The sequence below is a fragment of the Cynocephalus volans genome, chromosome 15 (genome assembly GCF_027409185.1).
Source record: "Cynocephalus volans isolate mCynVol1 chromosome 15, mCynVol1.pri, whole genome shotgun sequence".
Lineage (NCBI taxonomy): Eukaryota > Metazoa > Chordata > Mammalia > Dermoptera > Cynocephalidae > Cynocephalus > Cynocephalus volans.
In genome coordinates this window covers 63,074,130-63,087,082 of record NC_084474.1, presented here as the reverse complement: position 1 = coordinate 63,087,082, position 12,953 = coordinate 63,074,130, and the positions used below count along the sequence as shown (strand labels likewise).

At 33.8% G+C, this 12,953-nt stretch overlaps 1 protein-coding gene across 1 annotated transcript in view; it reads left to right on the top strand.

Annotated features, from left to right (window-relative positions):
* NUDCD1 (NudC domain containing 1) overlaps positions 1-11,649 on the top strand; it is a 75,783-nt gene extending 64,134 nt beyond the window's left edge. The window contains exons 9-10 of the mRNA XM_063079740.1: positions 8,849-9,008; positions 11,097-11,649. Of these exons, the coding sequence (XP_062935810.1) occupies positions 8,849-9,008; positions 11,097-11,389 (453 nt within the window). The 3' untranslated portion in view covers positions 11,390-11,649. The remainder of the gene's footprint in view (positions 1-8,848; positions 9,009-11,096) is intronic.
* Positions 11,650-12,953: the final 1,304 nt, after the last annotated feature.

The window sequence follows — 12,953 nt, the reverse complement described above, 5'->3', positions numbered from 1 at the left end:
TTTAGTTATCCTCCCTTTTCCTTGAGAAATAGTACTTGTTTGCAGCTTAATAGTTTTCTCAGCCTATATTATGGTCTGAATTGTGCTCCCCCAAAATTCACGGTAAGTTCTGGCTCCTTTTTTAACAGTCTTCCTTTTAGCTTATATGTCTCTTTCTGCATTTTACTATCTGTAGTAAGGATAAACCAGTAGATCCCTTCAACACTTAAATAACTTATTTCTGTATTTAGTATTTGATTCATTCTTGCCTGTTTTAGTTTCATTATTTCTTGTTCAATTTTAATGGATGCTGTGCCTTCATTTATTTTTTGAACATCTTAAGCATACATTCATTTTAAGACATATATTAGGTTTTGATGCGAATTGCTGTTTTTTATTGTTAATTTTAAGATTTGTTAATATTTTCAAATTTTGGTTTATAGGTTTGATTCAGAGATGTTTTTGTTTCTGTTTTCTTTTTGTTTTTGGCATTCTGTCCTTCTCTAGATCTTTTGCAGTTGCTTCTCAGTTTACTGCTAGCCAGCTGGACCTTTGCTCCAGAGCCAGGTCTTAATGGGTTTCATAATTCTTTGTCTGTTTTGATCTGGTCGTGATCTAGCAGGAAACATGGCTCAGGTTCATGTCAGGAGAGTGTGTCTCATACATACTTTGAAATTATAAGGCAGAGTGCAAGTGAAGTAGAAATGCAGGAGTTGAAAAAAGCTGGAAGGGTAAGAGGTTATTGTCATCAGTGGAGTATTGGTCAGCAGCGTGGTCACCAATGGGGAAACCATATTAAAATTTAAGAGGCAGAACAATATGTATGTGTGAGTCAAGTTCTGTAATACATGACTATCTTAAGATAGTCAACACTGAATTAGGACAAGTAACGGCTAATATAAGGAGAAAGATTTACTGGTAAGTAACATATATTTGTTTAGCTTTTGTTGTTTGTGTAGGATAGGATTCTGCATGTTACATCTCTGAAGGCAGGCAGCAAGAGGATGTGGTATATATTCGGTAAGACTGAAACATAAATCTTAATCCCGGTTACTCTGGAGTAAGTGATCATTCAAATTACTCTGCAAAATGAAGTGTACAACCCAGCCTCTCCCTAGCTAAATTTTCTTAAAGGTGCATCTTCATGTATAACTCACATTTTTCTTAAAGGTGTGTCTCTATGTATAACTTACCTATTAATCATAATCATTTATATAACACATTAGCATTTGCATGGTTGCTGCAATTTATTCTTGTAATTCAGACTAGGAAGTTTTTATTTTATTATTGTTCCTCTTTATGGAGTGAGTCAGCAAATGATTTGCATTAGCCAATTTTATACTCAATTGCCACCATAATCCCTTTTATTATAAAATTTTGACATTATATTTTGAAAAAAATTCAAACTTACCGAAAAGTTTAAAAATAACACAATAAACTCCTATATATCTGAATTAGTTTGCTAGGGCTGCTGTAACAAAGTACCACAGATTGGGTGGCTTAAATAACAGAACTTTATTATCATAGTTCCGGAGGCTAGAAGTCCAAGATCAAGGTTTTGGCAGGGTTGGTTTCTTCTAAGGCCTCTCTCCTTGGTTTGTAGATGGCTATCTTCTCCCATTACCTTCACGTGTGAGTGTCTGTATCCTAATCTTTTCTTATAAGGACAGCGGTTGTATTGGATTGGGCCTACCTTAGTGACCTCATTTTAACTTAATTGCCTCTTTAAAGGTCCTCTTTCCAAATATAGTCACATTCTGAGGCACTAGGGGTTAAGATTTCCATATTAATTGGGGGTGGGGGGAGGAATACAACTAAGCCCATAATAATATCCTTCAGTTTGATTTTAGCAGTTGTTGACATTTACCACATTTATTTTTTCTCTATTTCCCCTCTCTTTTTGCTGAAACATTTAGGAATCAGTTGCAGATACCTGTCCCTTTACCCCTAACATATATACCTAAAAATGAAGGTTTTTTTTTTTTTTTTTTTTAAATAACTATAATACAATTCTGGAAATTTAACATTGATGTAATACGTTTACCTAATATAGTGTTCATATTCACATTTTACCAATTGTTCCAATAATGTACTTTATAGCAATTTTTCTTTTTTTTTTTCCTGATTCAGGATCCAATCCCATGTCACATATTGACTTTAGTTGTAGTGTCTCTTTAGTCTCCTTTAATTTGGAACAGCCATTACCCAAACTTTTTGACATTGACTTTATCTTGTACCTTTTATAGACTGTCTCTGAATTTGGAATTGTATACTATTTCCTCATCAGATTCAGGTGTTGCATTTTTGCCAGGAATGAATGATGTTTCCTTTCCAGTGTATCACGGTAGGACGAACTTGGCGTCATTTTTTTTCCTACTATTGCGGTATTAAATTTATTTGATGTCTACCAGGTTTCTTTATCCTCAAGTTATCTTCCTCTTTTAATTAATAAGTACTTTGTATGAAGATCAAACCCTTTTAAAAGAGTTTAATAGATTACATCATTTCCCTATTCCTAAAGTGTCACGTTTAAAATAATGTTCAGTGTCCTTACATGGTCTACAAGCAGCCTTCAAACTTTCTGTAACTTGGTGTATATGATAAATTTTAAATTGAGACTCAACACACACACATACACAGAGTGCAGAAATTTCACAAAACAGTACTATCCTTATCATATGAGACGTACTCTGGTACTCTTTATTCAATACTATTTTTAATGAAATAAAATAAAAAATTCTGTTCTTGATCTTCTAATTTGATTTTGTTACCAGTGTCAAGACCCGTAGTTTAAGAAGCACTTCTGTCTAGTCTAGATTCTCTCTCATTTTCTACAATTTTTTTCCCAGTTCATTTTTCTTTAGTCACACTGGCATTCATGTTGTTTCTCAAACATACTAACCATGCTTTTCTGATACATTTCTGTTACCTTATACATTTATATGTATCCTCCATTAGAATAGTGAAATTTGATATTAATTTTGACACATCACAACTAAAGATTCAATTTGATAAGTTTCAAAAATAAAAAGTATTGTCAATGTTCTTATATTTCTAAGTAATAGTTATTTTCTTCAGCTTTTTAAAAGTAAAAATGTAAGTGTATTTCCACCAATTACATTTTACACCACTTAGCTAAGATCTGACATCTTCCTGTCCTCCAATCTCTGAAAAACTTATCTATATAACTTAACTGATGAAACTAGAGTATAGACATAATTTATAGTATGTGAGTTACTGTATCTGAAATAGTGCCTAGCCAGGACACACTCTGGTGATTGCTTAATAATTACTATAAAGTATTGGCTTTCAGAGAGCACGCAGTATCTTGACGAAGTATGTGAGTTTGGAAGCACATCTGAATTTAAATTCCAGCTACCATTTATTAGCTTCTTAACTTAAATCTCTTAACCTCTCATTTGAGTTTCCTCTTCTATGAAATAAAATCATATTCCTAATTCTCGGGTAAAAGATTAAATAAGGTTGTAAATACAGATCAGCTCAATACCTCATGCATAGTAAGAACAGAGTAAATAATTTTAACAATGTATTCTGTTGCACAGAATATGAATTTGGAATTAAGGTTTCAATCTGGTGTTCCAACAAGTACTTTATTTCTGAATAGATAAAACTTATTTCTTAATATTATTTTTCAATTTAATTTGATAGTGTGTGAGATTAAAGGTTGCTTAAGTGTCTTCACTTTTGAACTTTAATCTTCAAAGGTCTTTGATTGCTAAGTGTTCTATAAAGAGAATAAAAAGACAATCAATTGACTACTTGAAATGCATGTTTCAAATATTCTTTAGAGAATATTTTACTCTAATTGTCATCTTCACTGGTATTTCAAAGATAAATGTGACCTTTTCTATAGTAACCATGAGAATAGAAGAAATGTGGAATCATATTTTATTGGCCAAAGGGTTTATGGATTCAAGAGTTGTTCTTTTTTAAGCAGTAAGATATTTCTTTGGCATTAACAAGGAATGAGTTTTCCAAGTAAGTAAATTATCTAAATAAGTTAATTTTTCCCATTTAAATGCCAAAGCTATATTTACAATCCTTTTTTCCCCTTATAATCTTACTAAAACTTATTATTTGCCGTCCATCTTATAGCATTCTGAAGAGAAAGAAACATTTTATTGATGGTTGAATATAATCATTGTGAACATTAATTACCGTGCTGTGTATTGCTATAACACCCTAAGAAGCATTTGAAGTAAATGGGACTTTTTGCCCCTACAATAAGTAGCCTCACCCTACTCCATTTTCAGACTTTTTTTTCTGATTGTGCTTGATTTGTTTTTGTTCTTTCCACTGCTAATAAGCTTTTGGCTCCTACTTCTTACCTTTGATAGTGTGACTGCCCAAACAGCCATCCTTTTCTTTCTTATTTGCTCACCCATTTTGCCTTTGGCTACCAAGTTGTAAACTCAACAGAATTTTGTTCGCAACCAGAATAAATAGTTATCAGTTGAAAAATGGGATTTGTGGCACCTGTTCTTGACTCAGGAATCTTTTGAACATCTTGTTCTTGATTCTTCCAGGTAATTGCTCATGCCACATAATGGAAAATATCTCACTTCCCCTGCTTTGTCCTTCAAATTACGATACAATGTGTTTGTTGTTCTTCATACATCTTTCTTTTTCTAGTATTGGTATTTTCTGTCCATGGGATCATAAAAAGTGCTCTTTAATTGTGTTAATTTTTAGTTGTCATACTTGATTTTCATTCATTGAATTTGCCTAGCAAAACTAGGTATTTTAGTTACTTTACTTTGTAATCCTAATTCTGATTTACTTTTCTTTTGGACAAAATCCTGTTATTTAAACTTTAAAAAGCTACAGGAAACGGGGGGAAAAAAAAGCAGGAAAAAAAAAAACACCCAGAAAAACAGAAAAAACCTGTGGTTATCTTAAGTGATGGATGTGAGCATATGGGAGTACTATAAGGAATGGTGAAAAAAATCTCTTCAGATTTCATGGAGTACAAAAGGTCATTCTGGAAAGCAAATGCTTTGGCAATTCAAACCTAAAGGAGAAGTGGAATAAACAGAAACTAGCACGTAGTCCTGATGTGTGGGTAATCTGCTTGCTACTTAAATGCCAAGTGCCTCTTGCTCTCTACCTCAGTGCTATGCCGTTACAATCACGTTCCCATCTCCTGTATTTGCTTCTGCTGAGCATACTTCTATCTGTTGATCTCTTTCTACATCATATCCTGGTTTCTACTTAACTACAGTTTGATGATGTCTTCTGCCTATCTTCTTAGCTTGAATTGTTTGTTTTTGGCAATTAGACTTCCCCAAGAAGGGGATTTTGTCTGGCCACCCACCACCCAGTATGAGAAGCCCCTGTTCAAGAAAACCCTTCAGTTGATCATTTCATAGATCAATGAATAAAAGATGGGTTGCCTTTGGTTTAGATGCCTACCCTTGATTTTGTTAGCAGAAGCCAGACGAGTGGGATCCTACAGTATACAATTCGCCTACCTCTGTGTATGGAACCTCTTGTAGATATTGAACTATTACTAGTCTACTGATTATAAGTTGAAGTACCAGGTTTTTTAGTACGTTTATAAATAGTTATCAAGGGAATTTCAGCTTCTGTCTGGGATATAGAAAGCTGAAAAGATTCTTGCTCCTACTGTAACAAGAAAAGCTTGGATTTTCTATAAAATTATAACTTTTTAAAAATCTGGGAGAGAGCTAAGGTCACGGGACAGCCAACTAGCTTGAAATCTAAGGAAAAGCAAGTGCCACCAAGGAAGGATGGTGTAGGAACACTGTTTTACTTGAGCATGGGAGGAAGACAGTACTGCCATATAAGTGGGTAAGAAGGATTCTACTAACAAATTGTTAAAGGCCTAGTGTGGGCTAACAAGAAAATATAGAACCCTTGGGTAAGGGTAGTTGCACACCCTTGCAGGGTCTTCTTTCTGGATCTTGAGTAGGACTAACAAGAAAGACTAGGAGTGGAGAAGGAGACTAGAGAAAAGCTTTCTTGGTGGTGCAGAGTTGGAGGAGGGGAATATCTTCTGCTGTGGGAAAAAGCATGAAGTGCTACCTGAACTATTTTCCTTAAGTAACAAAAACCTACACTGCTGAGGGTAGAGTATCAAGTCTTAGCACTCTAAGGGCTCAAAAGAAGACACACTGCAGCTACAAGAAAATATAAAAAAGAAAAGCAACAAAATACCATCTCTATTACTCCAAAATATCATCTATGTTCCTCCAAAATACCATCTCTATTCCTCCAAAATGCCATCTGTATTCCTCAGGGAGGGGCAGAAAATCATCTACACTATTAGAAGTCTCCTACCACTGGAGGAGGGCAGTATTACTAAAAAAGCCCACACCCTGAAACCAAGGACAAATCACATCTGCAAAGTCCTTTTTGCCATTTAAGGTAACTTATTTACAGGTTCCATGGGATTAAGATGTGGACATCTTTGGGGGATGGTGTTTAGTCTCCCGCAGGTGGTATACGTGCATGTTAATAATCTAATATATAGTGGGAGAAATAATTTGATAAAAATATATATGATGCTGGGTGTTCTCAGAGTTTAAGCAGCTCATGTAACCATGAAATTAGGAGAATTCTGAGAGCAACTAATGGTTGAACTGAGTCTAAGAGGTTAAGTAGGAATCCATCAGGTAAAAAAGGACAAGAGGGATCCAAGCAGAATGCCATGTCTAAGGTATGGCAAAGGCAAACCATGTGAGATTGCTGGTTTTGTAATTTATAATACTTTGACAAAATCGTTGTAATGGAGGTATGTGAAAGGTAAATGGGAGTGGAAGAGAAGGAGCATCTAAGTCAGAGAAATGGGCTCATAATGGGAGACCTTCATCCTCATTCTTTTATTTTCATGGTTGATCTTTCTCAGTGGGTAGCCTTTCGGTTGGTGGTTCTGGTCCTCTGTTCTTTTCTCACCACTGTCCATTTAAGTACGATCAGTTAGTTGCATTATTATACTCGTAATACTCAGTACATTTTTAAGGTGCTTGGCTCATGAAAGTAAATGCATTTTTATGGAAATATAATTTCTACCTGTATTATATTTCAGTTATATATTTTTTTCTTCTGTGAAAGCCCTTAATAAACAAATGAGAGTATCAGAGTGGGGGAACAGGGAAAAGAGCTGAAGCAGTGTCAGATCTACCAAACCTCTTATGAAAGACCAGTTAGCTAGTGATGATTTTAAAAGTAAGCCTCACTTAGCTAGTGACTATCAGGAGCAAGGAGAGAGAAGAAATAGTCTGTGGTCTGTCTGTGTGTGCCAGCCTGTTACCCTTCTTTGGTAGAGAACAAGCACTGGCCCTACCCAAAAGCCAGGCATTACTGGGGGAGCAGAAGTTGGGTTGCACTGGATTCTCCTGTGACCAGTAGCCTGTGCTGGCACAGCTATATCAGTAAGTCCTCTTGCTGGAGAGCCACTTCACAGCTTTTCCTATTGAATACAGGTCAAGTCTCCACTTCTTATTTTAACCCAACATTTTGTTCTCTTCTGTCTGCTCTAAAACTCATAAATTCAAGTCAATATTCATCAAGTACTATGTATATTTTCTACATTTGATGTGATTTTTGTTGGTATTTAGTCTGTTTGGCATTTTAAACTCTGATAATGTTTGTAATAAAGAATATTGTTGCAGTCTATCTCCATTAAAAGAAGTATTCCTATAGATGGAATTCAATTATAAGTCAATTTGATGATTTTGCATTAAAATAAATATCTTTAGGCATCAATATTCCAATAACAATTATTGACGTAATGAATATTATTAACATTATTGTAATTAAGCTGTACACTAAAGTAAATAATTTGTAAGCAGAACTGAGTTCAAATCCCAGCACTGTGATTTTTCTGTGTGGCCTAGAACAAGTTACTCAAGCTCTCCAAGTTTGTGCTTTCATTTATTAAATGAAGATAATAGCAGCCTCATGGGTTGTTGAGAGTTAATGTTCATAACATGTCTGACATATAGAATGTACTCATAAATTCTAGTAGCCATCATTGTTCTTAGTAGTTATTACAAGTTAGCATTAGTAAACTTCATGTTTGTATTCTTGTTTAAAAAATATTCCGCTTATAAAGTTGGTGCTTGTAGTAGATTGAATTATGTGCCCCCAAAACTCCCTGAAGCTTGAATTGTATCCCCCAAGTTTTATATATTAGAAACTTAGCCCCCACCATGACTGTTAAGAGTGTGGGAAATCCTGGTATGGTAGTTGTAAGGTAGACCCTTAAAGAAGTGATTAGATTGTAGGACCATGCTGTAGTGGATGGCTTAAAAATGGTGGTCAGGGGTGTGGTTCTGAGGGCTTTAAGAGAAGAGAGAGGAAACTGTCTCTCTCTCTGCCCTCTCCTCTCTCTGCTTCCACCATCTTACAATGTGAGACCCCTGGTTCACTGTTGCCACCACCACCAGATGGACTTTGGACTTCCCAGCCTCAGGAACTATAAGCAATAAATGTCGTTTTTCTTTATAAATCACACAGTTCCATGTATTTTGTTACAGGCAACAAAAACGGACTAATACAGTGCTTTATATTGTATTTTAAACTACTTACTAACAGTTGAGAGGTGGTTTAACATAATGGTTAAGAACATAGATTCTGGGTTCAGATTTCAGCTCCACAACTTATTACCAGGCTGACCGGGAACAAGTTACTTAAATTTCCTGGATGTCACTTTCTTCAGCTTTAAAATGAATGTAACAATAGCGTAGTTCTCTCAGGGATATTATGAGGAGTCAATCAGATTAGGTAGATAAAAAATTTAGAACAGTTGCTGACACTTAGTGCTGTGTCAGTTTTTGCCATTATTATTAATTTTTTGTTGAGTAAAATATTTATCATTTTTTAGGTGAATCTCGGAAGCAACCAGTACCTTTTCTCTGTCATAGTGGATCCTAAAGAAATGCCCTGCTTCTGCTTGCGCCATGATGTTGACGCCCTACTCTGGCAACCACACTCCAGTGAGCAAGATGATAAGTGGGAACACATCGCAACTTTCAATGCATTAGGTACATAGCAAGCTCTTTGACATTTTCCATTATACCAATACTTACAATGATCTTTTTTTTAAGTTATTTTTTTATTTTCTTTTAAGTTCTTTTTTTCTTTTCTTTTTTCTTTTTAGTTTAAGCTCTCCTTATTACATTTAGATTGATTTTTGCTATAATTTGGTCACTTGTACTGTAGTTGATGAATGTTAGTACTATTGGAACAGTAGAACTAATCTGTTTTATGCTCGTGCAGAAGATCAGCACAGAATAGAAGTGAAAATGGTTGTCTAACCACTTGAAGCATTTTAGTCAGTCATTTGCTTATTCTAATTCTGTAAGCTATACGGTATTAGAATATGAACAAGGGACTTGACAATACTCTGCATGGAACTTATATTCAAGTTTCTTCAGAGCAATTTTCAAAAACGTAATAGAATTGCTCTAAAGTAATGCAAATTAAGAGATATCTTTCATGGAACTTGAGTGCAAAATAGAGCCATGATAGCAAACACTTACAGAAAATGGCAGTAAACAGAAATTAAATTTATTTGGTAGGATAAAGGGGAAAATATCAGTCTTCAAACTAGGGTTTGAAAAATATTAAACTGCATAATTGTAGACTTATTCAATCATTGATATTATGTCAAAAATATATTACTATTTTATGGGAGGAATTTTTATGTTAATTAGCCAGTTATTGCTTTACTGAAAGGTTATTTTAAATTGACAGCAAGAAATAAATTGTGCATTTTGATGGCTATATGCACAACCCTAATTGTAGAAGAGATTCATCAGTTATTCCTTATAATTAGTAATGTAGGCTGCTAAACTGGTTAATTCAGACTCAAAATCGATTTAATGACCTGACATACAAAGTTTGATTGACTAATTTAACCACATAATTTCTAGTCTCCCTAGTATAATTCTGTTTTTTTATTCTCTATCCTCTTTCTTTAGTAAGAGAGAAGCTCTATCATGTAATTTTTAGGTGCTAAGATTCTCCATTTCTATCCCCAAATCCCCTATTATAGTAGAATTCTATGCTTGAATTGTAAGTTATATCAGCATTATATTAGATATGTACCCTTGAGATATTATATACATTATTAATTCTATTAAGGTTAACCTGGAGAGGTAATTCTAAACTACTCAATTAGGTATCTACATGCTTTTCATTTTTCCTCTTCAAACCCTGCATAATATTAAAACAAACAGCATTGATCTAGCTATACTCAGTGAGGTTTTTTTGCTTATTTATTGTTTGATGAGATCTCAATTTTTATTAATGTTATATATTTTATCTCACGTTATAACAGTCAGTAACCATATCCCAATCTGAAAATCCTCATTTATATTTTAGAACATAAATGTTGTTTTAATCTATAGAGGTACTTTGTAAACATGTATATGAATTAAGATAAAATTAGGCTTTTTTCCAGTTTAATTAGTTTTTAAGGGATATTCTAATTAAGTTTTTAAAATTAGAAACTTGAATTTCTTTTGAGCTTGTAGAGGTCTCAAGGTTATACTTCTGGGGGCTGAAGTATAACCCTGTTACAGTGTTGGTATAGGGGTATTAAAATACCATGAACCTCATAGGGATAATAAAAGAATATATTGTGAATATTAGTACCTTCAGAGATACATTATGAATAGGACTTCAGTCCTGTATTATTAACAGATTTCTGAAATAAGGTTATGATCCTACAATATTTTCTCATTTATCTGATGAGACCATATTAGTGATTTGTAAACCTACATATTAAATTGGCATTTAAAGATATTTTGGCATGGATTTTAGATTTTTAGTGTTTTAATTATTCATGGAAATTTAATGGAAATATGCTATGTTTTTATTGAAGACATTAAACCCTATCTATTTGTTCCATAGGAATTAAAATTGCATTTTTGCAATAGTTGGGAGAGAGTGAGTATAACTAATAATTAATGATTCAGAATTCAACCATTCTTGGATATTTATGTTATATGTATCTTACTTAGGTGTTCTAATTTTTCATAAAAATTTCAAAATATTAAGTGTTAACTCACAATTTCCCCCCTTCTGTTTAATATATAGTTTTTCTTTTGTTTTATATTTCTTGGCAGGCTACGTCCAAGCATCAAAGAGAGACAAAAAATTTTTTGCGTGTGCTCCAAATTACTCCTATGCAGCCCTTTGTGAGTGCCTTCGTCGTGTCTTCATCTATCGTCAGCCTACTCCCATGTCCACTGTACTTTACAACAGAAAGGAAGGCAGACAAGTGGGGCAGGTTGCTAAGCAGCAAGTAGCAAGCCTAGAAACCAATGATCCTATTTTAGGCTTTCAGGCAACAAATGAGAGATTATTTGTTCTCACTACCAAAAACCTCTTTTTGATTAAAGTAAATACAGAGAATTAATTACTCCAACTTGTTGGCTTCTCTGTACTGCAGAAGTATTCAGTGGTAGCTGAAGGGTTGGGCAGTTATACTGTAACCTGTTAAGTTTTAAATAAAAATATCTTCTATGAATTTTTTTTATTTTTCTTTCAAAGGATACTGGAAATGTATTCAAAGGTTTATGATTCTGTAAAAGCTATGGAATGAAGCTGCAGATTTAGAGAACATTGGCTTCTGTAAAAAATGTAAAGATAATATTAGCAAATATAATTATTTTTTAAAAAACAGGCTAAAATTTCATCTTTTATATGAAAAATGTACAATTCAGTGTTTAAAAATAAAAATATTTATCATGTACTCTTTGTTTATTGATTAATTGCAACAGTCTGTTCCTATAGCATGTATAGAATAACAGTTAAAATGTTGAGTCTTGTGAATATTTATTTAAATGGACTGAATAGCTGAGTATTTGTAGAGGGAGGGAAATGCAAGAGTACCACAGGTCTAATATTCTTAAAGTTCTTTGAGAGACCTTAATTGTTTTTTCAAATTAAGTATAGCTTTATTTAATTTGTATCTATTTGCTCTGCCATAGGCACAAACAAAGAGAAATGATAAGATTCCATGTTATCCTTTGGTGCATAACAAACCACTCCAGAACTCAGTGGTTTAAAACAAGGACAATTATTATTTTACGTTATTCAATAAGTTGGCTGTATCTGCTCTTCATGGCCTATCAGCCTTATGTAAGCTAGACTGGGCTTATTCTCATGACAGAGAAAATGTTCTAAGAGGTCAAGCTTCAATGTGCAAGAGTTTATCAAGCTTGTTCTTCCATCTTATTTGCTAATGTTCCATTGGCCAAGTCTAGGGTCAGTGTGAGAGGGGACTACACAAGGCTATAGACAACAGAAGATACTATTCATTGGTAGTCATTAATTAACAATCTACCACACAAGGACAAATTACAATTTTCCTTGTAGTTCTCTTTATTTTTCTAACAGCCTAAACAAAATAATCCTGCTTATACTTTAAGATGTTTTTTGCTATGAATTTAGTTTTTCATACTTATATTATTTCCTCAGTTTTCTTTTAATTTGCATTTACCTGGAACTTTTTTTAGTTTTATGCCATTTTGTGGTGTTTGTCTTATATAAACCTCAAGTTGGATTTTATATTTTAATAAGAAAGTTAGGACCTTCATTTAGGAGGCAGAAAATGAAGATAAGAGACATAAGACAGAAAATATTTGTTCCGAACATATGTTTTGCCTATCTGGACAAGTATTTGTCTGAATTAAATTTTAACAAAAGAAGGAAAAACAGGTTTGAGATAAGAGGAGGAAAAGATGGAGATTACATACATGTTCTGAACCCTTGGTCAGAATGCAGTTTTCTAGAGAGAAGTATTAAGATGCTAGATAAAAAGTTGGGGAAGGTTCTGAGAACTGATAGTGACATCTGGAGTCCTAACAGTACTCTGAAAGACATAGACTAGATAGCAACCACGATAAGGTTATGAAAATACCAAAAAGAAAAAAGTATGGTTGAACCAAAAACAAAAACTGTGATATTTCCAGAACTTT